We start from the raw sequence: 19,050 nt of genomic DNA, 5'->3' as shown, positions 1-19,050 counted from the left end.
CCGAATCTATCGAACTCTGGAAAATAATCACCAACGCATCCATGATTTCTCGAGCCACCTCCTTCAGTACCCTAGGATGTAGACCATCAGGCCCCAGGGACTTATCAACCTTCAGACCTAACAGTCTCTCCAACACCAATTCCTGGCATATATAAATTCCCTTAAGTTCAGGTCCTTCAACCACTGTTACCTCAGGGAGATTGCTTGTGTCTTCCCCAGTGAACACAGATCTGAAGTACCAATTCAATTCTTCTGCCATTTCTTTGTTCCCCGTAATATATTCCCCTGTTTCTGTCTTCAAGGGCCCACCTCCTCACTTCTCTCCCTCACTCTCCTCCTGTAAGACTTTCTTGAAAATTACCTCTCAGTCCATGTTATTGCTCAGCCCTCTTAATCATAGATCATAGAGTCCTACAGCACAGATACCCGAGCTGGTCCATGCCAACCTGAGCTGGTCAACGCTAACCCCATTTCCCTGCACTTGGTCCTTAATTTCACCCTTTTGGTCTAGGCCTCACATTTTGAGATATTGAGAGTCTGCCAAGTGTCTGAAGACCAAAAGGCCATGAGAAATAGGCCTGCACCACCATCCAATAGGATCACGGCTGATTTGACATTCCTCACTCTCCTGCCTGTTCCTCATAATCCTTGAGTGACCTACTGATTAAGAGTCTATCTATCTCACACTTAAATATACACCAGGTCTCTGCTCCCACAGCTGTCTGTGGCAGAGTTCCAAAGATTCATATCTCATTATTTCGATCTCAAATTGGTAGCCCTTCATTTTGAGACTATGCCCTCTGGTCATAGACTCTCGCATGAGGGGAAACAGCTCTCAGCAATAACCCTGTCAATTCCCTTATGAATCCTCTAGGTTTCAATGAGATCACCTCTCATTCTTCTAGAATCCCAACGCATTTAGCTTTGCTCGTCGGATTGTCCCTCTATACTAGGGATCAGAATCGAGGAGCAGGAGAATCGACGTTTCAGGCAAAAGCCCTTCCTGATTCCTGATGAGGGGCTTATGCCCGAAACGTCAATTCTCCTGCATCTTGGATGCTGCCTGACCTGCTGTACCTTTCCAGCACTACACTCTCGACTCTGATCTCCAGCATCTTCAGTCCTCACTTTCTCCTATACTAGGGACCGTCCTAGTGAATGTGCTCTGAACTGCCTCCAATGAAATGACATCTTTCCTTAAATAACAAGACCAAAACTGCTCACAGTACTCTCGATGTGGTCTCATCAGCACCTTGTACAGTTGCAGTAAGACTTCCCTACTCTTCCTTATCCTCCAATCTCCTTGAAGTATAGACCACTATTCCATTCACCTTTCTAATTACCTGCTATCCCTGTCTGCTAACTTTCTGCGTTTTGTGCACAAGTATCCCAAGTCCTTCAGTATTGCAGCTTTCTGCAGTTTTTTTCTCCATTTAAATAATACTCTGTTCATTTGTTCTCCCTTCCAAAATGAACAACTTCAGATTTTCTCACATTATACTCCATTTGTCAACTTTTTGTCCACTTACTTAACCTACCAATATCCTCCAAGTCAGGAATATGTATTGTAAACAGTTGCTGTCCCAGTACTAATCCCTGTGGAAGCTCACCGGTTACAAGGGAAAAGGACCCCTTAGCTCATTCGCTGTTTCCTGCCCATTAGCTGATCCTCTATCCACACCAATAGTTTTGTATATTTTGACAATTTTTATTAGTTACATTAAGGTGCTAATTAAATACAGATTGTTGCTGTTGTTGTTGAACAGAGCCATATAAATGCAGGTAGTGTCCTTTACAATGTCCTTTGCTTCATACACAGGGCATAGTCCAATAACTAGGCTTCTGTTATCTCTAGCAGTCTTTCATGCAACTCACGGAAAACACTCATTAATTTGCAAGAGGAAAAGCAGCTTACTCTTGCTTTGCATTCAACCATCTGCATTAATTAATTAGTTACTCTTACACTTGAATGGAATGTTTCAGCTGTGGAAAGCAGTGCTGTGAAAGCATTTACTGGACGATGGGTGGGTTAGAATCACACCCTTTAATCTCACTGAGTGTTTATTAACAGACTGGGAGAGCCGCTTTTGCGGACAGCTATTGGCCACAGGAGCTGCGGCAAGATGGCGTCGCGGCTGTTTGAAGAGCGTGAACATGTTGCCCTGTACCTGAAATACCGGCTTCCCTCACCCTTCCAAATCCGCAATCTCATCCTCGACTACTTGCAGAGAAAGGTGAGAACGTGGAGAAATAAAACGGAGCGGCTCCCCGGGAGATAAAGAGGTCAGCTTAAGATAGGCACAGCAAAGGTCAACAGCCTTGACTTGTCAGGATTTGGAAAGTGATTATCTCAGCAATAGGTTTGTTTGCTGCTGCTATCCTGATGTGTTAGTGAGTCCCAGTTTGTTATCTGAGTGGGGCGAATTTCCGCTCTGTTGCGTTGATAGTAACTGATAATGTAACTGCAACCCTTCGGCACTTTTTCTTTTCTTTCTGATGGTCATGTGGATCCATAAACTGTCCTTTGCTGTCACCCAGCTGCCCATGAGAGACCATAGCTGTTATGGTTAGTTAGCTGTAAATGACGTGTAAATTTCCAGAACTGGGGGGAGAAAAAGAGTCAAAGCTGTCTTCAAATGCATCTGTGTAAGTTCCAAGGCCCTTCAATAGGAGCAGGCAGACTACAAGTGGCATCCTTGCAAGGAATTGTCAAACATTACCATTCTTGACAACTAGAGTTTAGGATACAGGCAGGAGGGGACTGGGATTGTGTGATGGGGACTAACACATGAGGCAAGGGGATGGGGACTAACACAGAGCTGGAGTGAACACAACGAGTACAACTGCCTCCCTCTGTGCAAGAACCACTCCAGGGTTTTGTGCGTAGCTTTTGCATCATCAATCCCGCTGATATCAACAATCTGTGGCCCATGTTTATGTAGTTAGAAATAGGAACTAAAGTTTTATATGAGTTGAATGTTTCAGTGGGGAACAATTTCGCAGCTGTACCTGGGTAAGCAGGCTGTGTAAGAGAGTCCGCATGAACCAGTCCATGCGGTCTGAGCAAAATGTATCTCCTTTGCAAGCAGCCCACAGATTTAAAAAAAAGACAGACTTCTCTTCACTGGAAGTTTGAAATGTGAGTAATCAAACGTCACAGGACTCCTCAAGTAAGCAACTTAAGTCTCATAACCCATTTGAGCTGTTACCTGATTAATGATAGAATTATCTACGATTCCAACCAACATTGTCAGTCTCTGGATGTGTCCAGAATTCAATCCTTGTGCCGTGTTGTTCTCCGGGAGTTCTGCTACTGAAGAAGCCTGGATTTGAATTCTTATATTGTTTTCTGTCCTTCAAGTTCATGATGTAACACCACGGACGATCGTTTATATTCGTCCATAATCAATAGTGCAAGCCTGCAGCTTGCCTTTTTTTATCAGAAGTAGCTTCCTTGTTATATTTGGCATTGACTGACAGAAGACACAACTTTGCTGTGATTAACTCCTTAAATTCTCCTTCAGGGCAATCATTTGTCCTTGTGGCATAAGGCAGTCAGTTATCAAGCAATTGTTAAAACAGTTTTGCTTCTGTAGCAGTGACTCCTTCTTCCCTCATACATGGCTAATTGCTTTCAATTCCTGTATAACAGCATGTCCTTGTCTCTTAGCAGTTCATTGCTGGTTCTGTTAATTCATCAACTGTTATTAGTGGACTTGCCTTCAGCTGCCTGGCTCCGAAGCTCTGGAATTCCTTCCCTTAACCTCATCTTCTAAGACGCTGCTGAAAACCTACTTCTTTGACTGACCTTTGGGTCCCCTACAACGTCCCCTATATTGCCTCCTTATGTACCCCCGTGTGAAATTTGGCTCAACAATTGGTTAGGTTAACAGTGCAATATAAACACAAGTTGGGGGTGGAAACATAGAGGTGTACAGCACGGAAACAGACCCTTCAGTCCAACTCGTCCATGTCGACCAGATATCCCAACCTAATCTAGTCCCATTTGCCAGCACTTGGCCCATATCACTCTAAACGCTTCCTATTCACGTGCCCATCCAGATGCCTTTTAAATGTTGCAATTGTACCAGCCTCCAACACTTCCACTGGCAGCTCATTCCACCCTCTGTGTGAAAAAGTTGCCTTGAGGTTCCTGTGAAATCTTTCCCCTCTCACTTTAAACCTATGCCCTCTAGTTGAGGACTCACCCACCCCTGGGAAAAAGACCTTGGCTATTCACCCTATCCGTGCCCCTCATGATTTTATAAGCCTCCACACGGTCGCCCTCAGCTTCCAATGCGCCAGAGAAAATAGTCCCAGCCTATTCAGCTTCTCCCTATCAAGCTCAAGCCCTCCAATCATACATTGTGCGACTCCAGCAATTAGACATGGGATTACTCAGCACAGAAATTCTCAGGTAGGGGGGATGGGTTAGCAGGGGTGTGTTTAACTAAAAACGTGGTTCTTTTTTCAGAAGGGCAAGCCATTCACCCTGGCAGTGGATATTGGATGCGGCTCAGGTCAGAGCACCAGGGGATTGGCTTCTTACTTTGAAAAGGTGGTTGGGATTGATGTGAGTGAAGCTCAGATTGAAGAGGCGAAGAAGGTGGATGGACCTGATAACGTCTCTTACAGGTAACTAATGGACACCGAAAAGCATCCCTCCAATCTGAGCCCCGTTGATGGCAATGGGAGACTGTGCTCAGGGGGGACTGAATTCCATAGAACTAAACAGGCTCAGGCATAGAGTCATAGAGCTCAGAAACAGACCCTCCCGTCCAACCATTCCATGCTGACCAGAATCCCAAACTAAACCAGTCCCACCTGCCTGCGCTCAGCCCATATCCCTCCAAACATTTCTTATCCATGTACTTATCCAAATGTCGTTTAAATGTTGTAACTGTAACCTACATCCACCATTTCCTCTGGCAGTTCATTCCACACAAAACAAATGCGCCTCGTTGTCTTCTGTAAAACTTTCCCCTTGTCTTGAAATCCCTCAACCTAGGGAAAAGACACTTGCCTTTCACCTTATCTGTACCCCATATGATTTCATAAACCTCTATAAGGTCCATCTCATGCACTCCAGTGAAAAGTCCTGGTAAGTCTGTTCTGAACTCACTCTCATCCATCACCCCTGCCTGTCTCTGGCCACATCCAGTCTCAGTCCCCCAAAGCCAGCCACAGACATTAATCCCTCGGATCCTGTCTCTGTTAAAACCAGACATTCCTGCACTTCACATCCCTTTCTTCCATAGCAATCCCTCCCTAACCAACACATCCTCCACTCCCACTTCGAGCTCCCTACCCCTCCCCAGGTCGCAACAGGATGGAACATCCAGGGATTGTCACATTTCTGCTGGAATTCAGTCATTGGCTCTCAAACTGGGGTCAGCACACCCCGGAGATTCGGTAGGGGTGGCACAATGTGAAATGGGAGGCATGTGTTCTAGGTTGACTGGCCAATCAGCAGGAGAGTGCGCCTGACCCCCACCCACCTACCCACCCCTCCACAAAAGGAGAGCTCACACAGAGAGACAGACCCCGCAACAGACAACAGAAACACCTATCTCATTTCCAGCTGTAAATGATTAGCCATCCCCTTCAAAGTAACATTCAAACACTTTTTTCCATGTTCCCAGAATTACATTGTTTTATCATTGAGACGGGGGTGAGGGAGGGGGAGGGGTGTCGTCACAAATGCACAAGTTGGAGAACCACTGCACTGCATCGTGGGATAGCCAGGACTGAACGATGGCACGGAAATATTAAAGAGTGAATTTCATTCCAAGCTGAGCCGAAACATACACATGAAGATTGCACTGTTTGAAATTCTCACATAGTAAAACAATCGGGTTGAGACATTCTGCCACTGCCTCGATCAGGATGCCAAAGATTTGTTTGGGAAAGAGTTCATTTGAACCAAACACATTTCACAACCAGTGCTCTGGGCCATCTCCAGACACCCAGCTGTGATTAGGTCTCCTGGCTTCACATTAACCAGAACCCCCCCAAATAAGGGCCAGCCATCCAAAACACCTCCTTCCTGCTGTTCTGGCTTTCACCTCTTGTCCCAGTCATCATTTACTCCCGCACTGAACTCCTTATAGTTCCTCACCCTGGAAAATGTTTCATGACAATGAACAAACTGAATGGTGATTCTCCTCTGGGAATCTGAAAGAAACAAATTTGGGTTTACTGAAGGGGCAGCTAGGAAGAGCATTGGTGGGGGTAAGCGGGCTGGATCAAAGGCAGTCTTTGGGCATAGCCCCCCCCCCCCACAAACGTATCCAGGGTAGATCCTCAACTGGCTTCCAATCATCTTATCCCAATATCCCAATATCCCAGCACGGTGGCTCAGCGGTTAGCACCACTGTCTCACAGGTTTGATTCCATCCTCAGGCGACTGTGTGGAGTTTGAACATTCTCCCCATGTCCAGTGGGTTTCCTCCCACAATCTAAGGATGTGCAGGTCAGGTGGGCTGGCCTTCCCAAGGCTGGCCATGGGAACTGCAGGGCTACAGGGATAGGTGGGGATTGGGTCTGGGTGGGATGCTCTTTGGAGAGTCGGTGCAGACTCGATGGGCTGAATGGCCTGCTTTCCACACGGTAAGGATCCCACAATAATTTGCTCTCAATCAATGAATGCCTGCTGAGGTACAAGGTGTCCCAGAGATACCCAAATAAATGCCACTGAAGCTGTTGTATTCCTGTGTTTGTCGATTCCCTTCACAGACAGGGCCTGGCGGAGGAACTGGGATTCGAGGACAGTTCTGTCGACCTGATAACAGCAGCAGAGGCCGCACATTGGTTTGACTTGGAGAAGTTCATGAAGGAAGTTGACAGGGTTTTAAAACCCAAAGGCTGCCTGGCTCTCTATTGCTACCGAGTTCCCTTTGAAGTACATTACAATGACTGCTCTGAGCGTTTGATCCAGATTGTTCAACAGGTAGGTAGCGGACTGCGGCTAACTGAACAACTGTAAGAGAATAGGATCAATCTATGTGTAACATGGGGTTTGGATCATCCCTCCTTTCACTGCCTGCGGTCCAAACTAATTGTACGAAATGTTTCTTCTTTCCGAGGATGTAACTCACAAGATGGACGAGGGAGGTCCAGTAGATGTAGTGTACCTGGACTTTCAGAAAGCTTTTGATAAAGTCCCACATAGGAGGTTAGTGAGCAAAATTAGGGGGCATGGTATTGGGGGCAAAGTACCAAGTTGGATTGAAAGTTGGTTGGCTGACTGGAAACAAAGGGTAGTGATAAATGGCTCCATTTCAGAATGGCAGGCAGTGACCAGTGGGGTACCGCAGGGATCAGTACTGGGGACCGCAGCTTTTACAATATATGTTAATGATATAGAAGATGGTATTAGTAATAACATTAGCAATGTTTTCCTTAGAATGGAGGAGACTGGGGGGAGCATGAATGAGATGTATAAGATCATGAGGGGCATAGATAGGAAGCAATTTTCCCTTTTGGTGAAGGGATCATTGAGCAGGGGCTTGGACGTAAGGCAAGGGACTGAATGTTTAGAGGGGATGCGAGGAAAATCTTTATCACTCAGAAGGTGCTGGGAATCTGGAACTCACTGCCAGTAACGGTGGTGGAGGCAGAAACAGTCATAACATTGAAGAAGTATTTAGATATGCACTCGCGATACCAAGGCAAGCAATGTAATGGGCTAACAGCTGAGAAACAGGATTGGAATAATTAGGGAGTTGTTTCTGACCAGTGCAGATTCGATGGACCAAAGGACCTTTTTCTGTGCTGTAGACCTCCAGAGGACACAGCTTAAAAATACGGGGTAGATCATTTAGGACAGAGATGAGGAGAAACTTGTTCACCCAGAGAGTGGTGGCTGTGTGGGATGCTCTGCCCCAGAGGGCAGTGGAGGCCCAGTCTCTGGATTCATTTAAGAAAGAGTTGGATAGAGCTCTCAAGGACAGTGGAATCAAGGGTTATGGGGATAAGGCAGGAACAGGATACTGATTAAGGATGATCAGCCATGATCATATTGAATGGTCGTGCAGGCTCGAAGGGCAGAATGGCCTACTCCTGCACCTATTGTCTATTGTCTATTGTAATATCGACGGTATTTTTGTAAAGGGGAGGATGATGTGTGGGAACAGTGCTGTTGGACACTGACTCACTATAATTGGTTTGGCAGACAGTGGGGAGAGTTGTGCTCTGATGAAGCCCTGATCAAACAACCGCAGTTAGTTAACAGTCAGATTGTCTGACTCACAGAAAGAATGGGCCCCCCACTGAGACAATTGGAGCATCAGCCCTTCAGCATTCTGCTGCTGTCGTTGATAAGAACCCTACCTCCACCAGTGGAACAGGTTCTTGAATTACTCAGTCCTGGTGGGTGAACATGGTCAGCGCTGAGCTCAGCATACTGGTTTGAACCCCCAGTCTTCCTTTCAGATACTCATGATCAGTTCATAGAATCCCTAATGGGTAGAAAGAGGCCTTTCAGCCCATTGAGTCTGCACTGTCCCTCCAAAGACCAGACTCAACTAGACCCAACATTTCCCATAGCTAACCCACCTAGCCTGCATATCCCTGAACACTATGGGATAATTGAGCATGGCCAATCCACCTAACCTGCACAAGTTTGGACTGTGGGAAGAAACTGGAGCACCTGGAGGAAACCCACGCAGACACGGGGAGAATGTGCAAACTTCGCACAGACAGTCACCTGAGGGTGGAATCAAACCCAGGTTGCTGGCTCTGTGAGGCAGCAGTGCTAACCACTGAGCCACCATGTCACCAGTTAGTGAGTGGTTGCCAGTGTGGTCAGAAATGGAGTGCAATGTCAACAGAGAGTAAATATGGGGAACCTGACAAGAAGAGGACAGGGTTGCTGTGTTTCTTTTTCCACATCAACAGTTGTAGTGGTTATCATAGAACAGAGAACATAGAACAGTACAGCACAGGAACAGGCCCTTCGGCCCACAAAGGTATGTTGAATATGATGCCAAATTGACCTAATCCTTACTGCCTACCCATGATCCATATCCCTCCATTTAAGCCTGATTCTGTAAATATTTAGGTTCTGTGTGGGAATGCCAACAGGCAACCTGCCTGGCCCCTACCACCCACTACCATGGAGGCTCACGCTGCACCCAGTTGTGACCACCTAAAGGCCTCGTCACGCCGCCACAGGGTTTATGAAGTCAGGGATATCCGTGCAGAGAGGAAGGACCAGCAGCACAGGCTTCAACTCGATTAGTATGTCATGGCTGTAGACGCTGAGAAAGCAGCACTAATGAAATCATGGGTTGGTGACTTTTGGAATACTGTGTGCAATTCTGGTCTCCCTCCCATAGGAAGGATGTTGTTAAACTTCAAGAGTTCAGAAAAGATTTACAAGGATGTTGCCAGGGTTGGAGGGTTTGAGCTAAAGGGAGAGGTTGAATGGGCTAGGGCAGCTTTCCCTGGAGCATCAGAGGCTGAGGGATGACCTTATAGAGCTTTATGAAATCATGAGGGGCATGGATAGGAGTAAATAGATAAGGTCTCTTTCCTAGGGTGAGGGACTCCGAAACTAGAGGCAGAGGTTTAAGGTGCAAGGGGAAAGATATAAAAGAGATCTAAGCAGCAACTTTTTCATGCAGAGGGTGGTGCATGTATGACATTAGCTGCCAGAGGAAGTGGTGGAGGCTGGTACAATTGCAACATTTAAAAGGCATCTGGATGGGTATTTGAATAGGAAAGGTTTGGAAGTGCTGGCAGGTGGGACTAGATTGGGTTGGGATATCTGGTCAGCATGGACGGGTTGGACCGAAGGGTCTGTTTCCGTACTGTACATCTCTGTGACTCTGACTCCAAATAGAGGCTGTAGATTTCTACTGACTGGAGTACCAATTGTTGTACTGATTTTAATCTCATGGCCCCTGCAGGACTTTCTTCTGTATTTTACGTTGACATGGTTAACATTGTGATAGGCAGCTAAAACCACCAGATGTACTCTATGACACAACTGCATTTTTAAGTTTTATGTCATTGGCAAACTTTGCAACAATGCTCTGCACACCCAAGTCTGGGGTATGTTCTGTACACCCAAGCCCAGAGCAGTGGTCCTAAAACTGATCAGTACATGCCTCTTTGAACTGTATCTCTATTCCTGCATGAGTGTCAAAATCCTGGAACTCCCTCTCAGACAGCACAGTGTGTGTATCTACTCTCTGAAGACTCCAGTTGTTCAAAAAGATAACTCACCACTGCCATCTCAAGGGCAATTCAGCATGGAAAAATAAATGCTGGCACAGCCAGAGACACTCAGATCTAAGGAACAAATGAAAACAAAATCTGGATCTATTCTGCTGCTTCTCTGTCATGGCGGAGGGATATGGGTGCAATCAGGGCCACACATCCTTGTAACCCATACACATAATAGTCAGTCACTTCTTGGTGGGTATTGAATGATAGCATGACCAGTTTTCTCTTGCACTTCCTGTTCCCAGACACTGAAGACCCTGGCTCCCTATGAGAGTGAAAGGACTCAGATTGTTCGGAATGAATACAAGGAAATATTTGATGCTATCACATTCCCTGATAAAGAGAGGTGAGACCAGATATTGAGGCTAACAACAGTTCTGAAGATGGGTCACTGGACCTGAAATGTTAACTCTGCTTTCTCTCCACAGATGCTGCCAGACCTGCTGTTTTTCCAGCAATTTTGTTTGTTTCAGGTCTCCAGCATCCACAGTTCTTTGTTTTATATTAATGCAACAGACTATCTTAGATTTAAGCTTTAAGGAACGGTGAAGAGATAATTGCTGAATTATTGAGCTTTAATGTTCATGTTCTGTGCCCTTGTTCCAAAACCCGTGAGAGGAAATACAATCTCACTATCGATATATTAAACATCCCCATCAAAACCTCTCAATCTGCTTGGATTATCAATCTGCAACTTTCTTCAGCTGGGCTAAATGTTTCCAGTGTGTACGCAGACATCCCTGAGTGTTATCGCTCACGCTGTGTCTGTCCACATGCATCAAAAGAGACATTGGTTGATGTTACAAGGCGGGTTTTATCCTGTCCCCCTGAAACCACATTCTCTGTAATGTTGGGTTGGGTTGGTTAAGGGAGATCACACCATACAATGAGCAGGTGTCGTACATTACAAATCAAATCTCTAGGATGGATGTCAATTGACTAAAGGGATTGGACAGGAATTGTCAGACATTTTCTGCCCCATTGGCCTATACATTTGTCTCTGCTTTCTCCCCCAGCTCTTGCAGTGAGCCCTATGATCCTGGATGGATGTTGGGGGTAGGGGTGTCTTCACTGTCACACATCAGAGAATCGCAATGATCCATCACACCATCATTGTCAGGGTCTTTCTCCTTCTCCTCAGCTTCATACATTTTTGTCCTTTTCACTCATGGGAGGTGGCTGTCGCTGGCTGGCCCAGCATTTATTGCCGGTCCCTAGTTGCCCTTGAGAAGGTGATGGTGAGCTGCGGGTTGACCTACAATGCCCTTAGGGAGGGAATTCCAGGATTTTGACCCAGTGACAGTGAAGGAACGATGGTATATTTCCAAGTCAAGATGGTGAGTCGCTTGGAGGGGAACTTGCAAGTGGTGGTGTTCCCATGTATCTGCTGCCCTTCTCCTTCTTAATGGAAGTGGTTGTGGGTTTGGAAGCTGCTGTCTGAGGATCTTTGGTGAATTTCTGCAGCAGTGCATTTTGTAGATAATACACACATTGCTGCTCTTGAGCACTGGTGGTGGAGGGAGGGGATGTTTGTAGATGTAGTGCCAATCAAGCAGACTACTTCATCCTGGATGGCATGGTGCTTCTATAGTGTTGTTGGAGCTGCAGTCATCCAGGCAAGTGGGAGTACTCCATCACACTCCGGACTTGCACATGGTGGACAGGCTTTGGAGAGTCAGGAGATGAGTTACTCACTGCAATATTCCTAGCCTCTGACCTGCTCTTGCAGCCACTGTTTACATGGTGAGTCCGATTCAGGAACTGGTCAAGTTTCTGAGCACATTTCATTTCAGGGACAAAGTCACAGCCGACACCACCATAAAGATGACACGGTCTCAACAACAAAAGGAAGATGGAGGTTAAAACTGCCAAGAATTAGGAGTCACTCAGTGCAGAGAGGGTGGGTGGGAAGGAAATCTCGGAGAAACCTCAGGATCAGGACGCCAGGTAGGGATTGAAGATGTTTATAGGTGAGGTTGAAGGATTAGCACCAGTAGAGCTGCTTAGTGGAGGGGAAGATATCAGAGGAGCTGGGTGACTGGGCCAAGGTAAGACTTTGGTGATAAAGGCCACATGTCTGAGTGGGGGAGGTGATGGAGGCTATCGCTAGGCAGGGAAGCTGCAGTTAGGAGGAAGCCCCAGATTTCAGTCAACAACAAGAGGCCAAAGGAAGAACCTTGTGCAGGAGTGGGTGGAGAATCCGAAGGGAAATGCAGAGTAGGTTTATTGATCAATCCAGCAGCAGGATAGTGTAAAAGGGCTCAACAGGACAGGGTGCGTTGGTAAGATTAGCCATCCACAGGGAGAAAGGTCATTCAGAGAGGATGATGAGGCACTTGTTACCTCCCACAATCCAAAGATGTAGGTTAGGTGAATTGGCCATGCTAAATTGCCTTAGTGTTCAGGGATGTGTAGGTTAGATGCATTAATAGAGTAATAGGGTCGGGGATTGGGTCTGAGTGGGATACTCTTCGGAGGGTCGGTGTGAACTTGTTGGGCCTGTTTCTACACTGAAGGGATTCTACTCTATGATAAGATGTGCCTGTCCATGTTCGTGCAGAAACATTCTGTGTAGGTGCATAAAATATGCATCTGTACCTGCACAATGTTACCTTGTGGAAACATGCAAGTCCATCAGCTCCAAGTAATGTGTTAAAGGCCTGAAAGTGGTATCTGAATTGGATTGAGAACAGAAGTCATGGTTTGGCGAGATGGGTAGTTTGTCGGTGCTGCCTTGCGTGGGTGAAAAGTTAAGGAGGCTGGTGGTAACTGTGGAACATACAGGGACATTCTGTGGGAGAGGCAGCTCCATGATGGCCAGGTCACAGCCATGGGTGGCACAGTGCTCCCAATTTGCATGTATCCATCTTAAACAGTAGCAGATGGGCAGTACTGTAGCTCAGTGGTTAGCACTGCTACCTCACAGCGCCAGGGACCCGGGTTTGATTCCACCCTCGGGCGACTGTCTGTGTGGAGTTTGCACGTTCTCCCCATGTCTGCGGAAAGTCCAAAGTTGTGCAGGTTCAGTGGACTGGCTATGGGGAATTCCCCCATAGTGTCCAGGGACATTCAAGCTAGACGGAATAGCCATCGGAAATGCAAGATTATGGGGTTTGGGTGGGATGCTCTTTGGAGGGTCGGTGCAGGACTCAATGGGCTGAATGGTCTCTTTCTGCACCGTGCTGTCTAATTTCTCAGTGGAGAGGAAGAGAGTGGAATGTAAGTCTGGCAAGTTGTTGCTTCAAGGGGATGGGAAATAAGGTAGGCCCACTGAACAGTGAGATTCAGAAGTCACCGTTTACAGTTTGAGGGGAAAATCGAGACAGCTTTTCCTAAAGCTGAGGACCTGACCTTCTTTTACACGCTCCCTCTATTTCGTCATCATACTTGCCATTAATCTCACCACAGCCAAGACAGGAAATCTCATCCTGTCTTCACAACAATCTTGATTTGTGTCTTAAAATCCAGCTTTTAGATTCAAGGATTAATTTAGACTACAGAGGTCCAAAACATAATTTTTAAATGATTTAAAAAGCAGTATAATTATTTTCCGAATGTTATCGGTTTATTCAGTTTGAGCTTTGATTCTTAGTACAGCATGAGTTTAAAAGAGCACTTACAGATTTGTGACAGCAGAGGGCAGACCAGGCCATGATACTCAAACCTATTGAGCCATCCAGTGTACTAAAGCAACACACTAAACCAATCTACCCATTAGACCAATATTTAAACAAAAGGCCAAAGTCTTTGAGGACTCCAGCCTCGAATGTGAACTGGGTGTAGTCATTGTTGGGAGAGGCAGTATTTTGGACAATTAAATTCACCCTTCTCTACTTTCAGACCTTTCTCTGTGTGAAGAATTGACTCTAACCGAGTCGGAATTCAGGGCAACAAAGTGAGTTGTCTCTACGCCTGGAAAATTACTTTTCAAAACAGGAGGCACAGTTCATTCTTTGGCAAACTGAAGCAGGCTGCAGAAAGAAAATTGATGAGTTGGAAGAATGGGCTAATAAATGTGATTCAGTGCTGGCAAATCAGGGAGGGGATGGACTTTGATTAAGTTAATAATCATATCGATACCATCAATGGAAGTAGGGTCAGTGCTTGACCTGCCAAGTGTTACCTGCACTTCCTGTTTCCACATTTGAAAAGGAATGTTTTATTTCTTTTCCAGAGTCGATAGCATTTCATTCAAGCAATTGGTGCCAGTCTTGTGGATCAAAGGCTTCTTTGAATCCTTGTCTTTCTACCAAACGTTTCAGAAGAAGGACCCGGAAGCTGCTAAAGCCACCCTCGAAATGATGGAGAAAGAGTAAGAGTTATCGTGGAAGTGGGAAAATTAATTGATCGGCTTGAGCGGTCAAATAGATCAGGATATGTGCACAGCGAGACCAGTGGGGCAACTCAGTGAATCTTGGGAACAACAATGTTTCCTGTCACACCTTGCTGGGGTAGTCCACTGGAAATCAAGTGTTCCCCACTATTCCCAGAGTCATCATAGAAGTTGAGGATTTGTAAAAGTGCACAAAATTCCCCAACGTCTCCTGGACACAGTTTAATAGAAAGCATGGAAGCAGGTTTCTGCACTTATCACAAATTGCCTTTTAGTAGAAATAAATTGATTCCAGCTACAGGTAAACAGTTATGCACTGTCAGCGTAAAACTCCACTAATTAAAACTTATACACTCCCCCTTGGATACAGACAGATGTAAGCAGGGGAACAATAAAACACAAATTATGGATGGAAGGAAAACTGGGACAGCAGTTGGCAATCTTTGTTCCCAGAATCTGTTGCTCTGATTCTCCTGTGGATCAAAATGCCGCGTCTTAGTCTTCCTTTTTCCAGGAGCTCTTACTGGTTTGCAAAAGACACAGGGTGGCTGGTTCATCAAAGAAAGACCTGTGTCTTACTGGCTAAAAGTTACAGCCTACAGCAACTGCCAGAGGAAAAATAAACTGGTTTTCTTCAGACTTGAAGTGGCTTTTACTCTGGAGAACAGAGAGAGCATTGCTGGTGGTCTGAAGGCTCTTATTGAGAGCCCCGCACTGCTCAGCTACCTGAGAGCCAATCACATTGCTGTTGGCAGGCAGAAGACTTTTGTCGTTGGTAACTGGTCACTGATCCACAAACCAATCTGCTTTTCCTGTTGCCAAGCAGATCTCCATTTATGTACAGCCCTTTAGCTGCAGTTCCTCTGCAAACACTGCTGTACAAACAGTATTCACAATGATTTGGAGATGCCGGTGTAGGACTGGGGTGTACAATCACCTGATGAAGGAACGGCACTCCGAAAGCTAGTGCTCCCAATTAAACCTGTTGGACTATAACCAGGTGTTTTGTGATTCTTAACTTTATTCACAATGCAAGTGTCATATTATTTACTTTTGTACCAGGCAACTTTAACTCAGCCACATTAGGGAGATTTAAACAATCCTTAGATAAGCACATAAGATGATTTTGGGAGAGTGTAGGGGGACAAGCTGAGAATAGTTCACAGGTCAGCGCAACATTGAGGGCCAGACGGCCTAGTCTGCGCTGTATTGTTCTATGTTCTATGTTCTAGGCAGTGATCCTCTCAATCTCTGGTTTTAAAACAGGTCTTTTCTCATTTCAGTTCGCAATTTAAAAAAAACACAAAAATTAAAAGCTACAGTCTTTACATTCCTGATCTTAATATAATTTAAGGTCTGAGAAAGGAACAGGGGAATGGAAAAGGTGTTCAATCAGGTACACGAAGAGAGTGAACAAACAGGAACACAAAAGATAGTTTGGATTCGGAGATGCCGGTGTCGGACTAGTTAAAAGTTAAAAATCACACAACACCAGGTTATAGTCCAACAGGTTTAATTGGAAGCACTAACTTTCAGAGCACTGCTCCTTCATCACAACCACCTGATGAAGGAGCAGCGCTCAGAAAGCTAGTGCTTCCAAATAAACCTGTTGGACTATAACCTGATGTTGTGTGATTTTTAACAAAAGATAGCAGCAGGATGAGACCACAAAGTTCATCGAGCCTGTTCAGTACAACCAAGGCGTGGAACATCCAAAAGCCTTTGGGGGGGAAGACGATGCCAATGATTCACTCCCCTAGGAATGAAGAAATTTCTCCTCCTCTCAGTCCTGAATGATATCTGCTTATTGTGTGTCCTTGTTCCAAATACCCCAACAAGAGAAGGAAACAATGTCTCAGTATCCAGCCCTGAAAGACCCACTGTCATCTTCTGTGCTTCGATAAGGTTATCTCATATTCTTCTAAACTCCAGTGAATATAATCTCAATTCACTCGGTCTCTCACCATACGGTAACCTTTTCACCCCAGGGGGACCAACTTAGTGAACTTCCTCAAGCCCATGTTATCCTTCCTTCCCTAGAGATTGGGGGTGAATTTTACAGCCACTTCTGAGCTGTGGGACCAGCTGTGCTTCAATTAAGGTGTAGAGTGTTAACATTTTCCCAGAATGTTCCAGTCGTTATTACGTTAGCCAACTGAGTGTATTTTCCAGACATTTCCATACAGTGGGCATTAAACTCATGACATTTTTATTTCTTTTTAGTTTTATGCAGACTATGGGAGTTTCTTCCAGGGAGACTGTGTTGGAAGTGAAGTGGACTGCTTTCTGTTTACTGGCAAGCAAGCCTGAGTAATATCTACAACCCTGTCTCTCAGACCAGTTGCGTCAAGTGATGATTTCTGTTTCCTTAAGTAAGACTTTAAATCTGTGTTTCATAATGTGGACATTGGTAAATGTTGGTTTGTACACAGTCATGACACATTGCACGGGTGAATGTTTACCTTCAGCTGGAGCACAGAACAGTGTGCGATTGAAAGCCTGATAGACATCCTTCACATTTTCCTGGGCTTTGGAGGGTTGGTTACTTCTGCAGCAGTTAGAGTTTGAGTCTAATACTTCCTGTGCATACCCGCTGTTTATGAAACATGACTGAGGGACTCCACATTTCTGCCCAGGACCGTAAGAAACTACAGAGAGTCGCGAACACAGCCCGGTCCATCAGGCAAACCAGCTTTCCATCCAATGCCTGCATCTATACTTCCCACTGCCTTGTGAAAGCAACCAATATAATCAAAGATCTCTTCCACTCCAGTTATAATCTCTTCCAAACTTTTCCATCAGGGAAACACACATACAAAAGCTTAAACACAGAGTCAAGAACAGCTTCTTCCCTGTTGTTATTAGACTTCTGAATGGACCTCTCAAATTTTTAAATCTAATGTTGATCTCACTCTTTATGCACCTTCTCTGCAGCTCTAACGTTGTATTCGTCACTCTAGTGCACTTTACATGACGTGACAAAACTATTCACTGTACCTCGGTACATGTGACATTAATAACTCAAATCAAATCATTATTCAGGCAAGACCTTTGTAGAGAGTTAAGATTCTATTGTATAGTTGGACATATTCACTTTGCAATTTCTCATTGCTCAGTGTGTGTAAACCTGTCAGAATCACAGTGGGGGTTTACATCAGATCAGAACAGGACAGAATACTCTTCCCCAGAGCCAACCCTCACCCTCCCGATTCTCCCACCACTGAACCCTCCAGAACCCCCTTTGCCTGAATCAGCTAAAGCACCGTCTCTCCTGCGAACATACTGGAACGGGAGGTTGGCGCCGCTCGTGAGTTGTGTGCTAGTTGTTGCTGCCTCTTGCTTGCTGCCCTGTTCTCCTCCGTGCCCCACCTCCTGATGCCACTTGATGCCCAGCTTGCTGTCTGGCTCCCCGGCTCGTTCAGGGACTGGGGAGCCAAACAGTGAGCCTTGAGGCAGGGCAGCAGGCAGCCTGAGGGGTTGGGAGCGGGCCAGTGATCGCAGACTTCCATACCATCATTCTGTGGTCGCGGCATCACTGTGCCACGGTCACGGTGTCTGCACGCGCCGTATGTGTCCTTCAGAATGTCCCTAATGGCCTGCAGGATCGCTCTCCCCGTCCCACCACATTCTCCCCTCCCTTGTGCCTCCCCCACCTCCTCTTCCTCTTCCTCCCACTCACATCAACCGTCTGAGATCCTATCAAATGGAGTGGAAACAAATTACCCTTCAACCCAAGAGACCGTCCAACAGAAGTATAGGCCCTTAACTGACACAATTGATTACTCATAATGTACTCCCCCCAACCCTCCCCTCACCTCCAGGGTTAAACACAGTTCCCCCAACCAAGACCCTACAGCTTACTCTAAAGGATCTAAAATCACTCACTTAACCATTAGCCAGAAATCATGCTTAATTCATGTAAAACTCCCAATCCTGAACCTCAATCACTTGCTGTGCTATTAAATCCTGGTTCAAACAATGTTCAAAAAGGCAACACATTCCTTTAACTGTTTTGGTTAAAAATGTGACATTTTACAATATTAACTTCATTTGACTTGATATTGTGAACTGTTATAGATAACAGAGATGACAGGGTTGTTCAGTACTCCTGAACATTACAGAGTGAAATAAGGCCGTTTAAAGAATCTGATCGAGATTAATTGAGAGTAAGAGATTTCTGATACTATGTGGGTGGATTTGGAAGTGATCTCAGTCTGCCAGCTGGGGTGTTTTAATGCAGATATATCCTTATTTATAATTGTTTTTGAGTTAGGAGGCACTGGGTGTGGATGAGGACCTACCCACACAGTGTCATCTCATTTCTAGTATTTGGAAAGCCAGTTCATTCACTCTCTCCCCACCTGCATCTCTAGCCTAGACCATGACCCCACAGTCCCTGTCCAAGTGGTCGAGGCTGATACAATTGCAACATTGAAAAGGGACCTGGATGGGTATATAAATAGGAAGGGGTTAGAGGGATATGGGCT

The 19,050-nt window shown here is 45.6% G+C and overlaps 1 protein-coding gene across 1 annotated transcript; it reads left to right on the top strand.

Moving 5' to 3' along the window:
- Positions 1 to 1,869: 1,869 nt before the first annotated feature.
- On the top strand, positions 1,870 to 19,050 carry LOC122551416 (putative methyltransferase DDB_G0268948). Its single transcript, XM_043693272.1, has 6 exons — positions 1,870 to 2,234; positions 4,475 to 4,635; positions 6,736 to 6,949; positions 10,476 to 10,576; positions 14,405 to 14,542; positions 16,787 to 19,050. The coding sequence occupies exons 1-6, from the start codon at positions 2,124 to 2,126 to the stop codon at positions 16,875 to 16,877; spliced, it is 816 nt and encodes a 271-aa protein (XP_043549207.1). The 5' UTR covers positions 1,870 to 2,123; the 3' UTR covers positions 16,878 to 19,050.

This window comes from Chiloscyllium plagiosum, chromosome 7 (genome assembly GCF_004010195.1).
Source record: "Chiloscyllium plagiosum isolate BGI_BamShark_2017 chromosome 7, ASM401019v2, whole genome shotgun sequence".
In the NCBI taxonomy this organism is placed as follows: Eukaryota; Metazoa; Chordata; class Chondrichthyes; order Orectolobiformes; family Hemiscylliidae; genus Chiloscyllium; species Chiloscyllium plagiosum.
Note: the sequence above shows the minus strand (reverse complement) of the source record. Positions and strands in the feature narration are given on the sequence as shown.

Coding starts and splice junctions, on each gene's coding strand:
- LOC122551416 (XM_043693272.1), top strand. CDS start 2,124: ATGGCGTCGCGGCTGTTTGAAGAGCGTGAACATGTTGCCCTGTACCTG. Junction 4,636..6,735: donor CCTGATAACGTCTCTTACAG/GTAACTAATGGA, acceptor TTCCCTTCACAG/ACAGGGCCTGGCGGAGGAAC. Junction 14,543..16,786: donor CTCGAAATGATGGAGAAAGA/GTAAGAGTTATC, acceptor ATTTCTTTTTAG/TTTTATGCAGACTATGGGAG.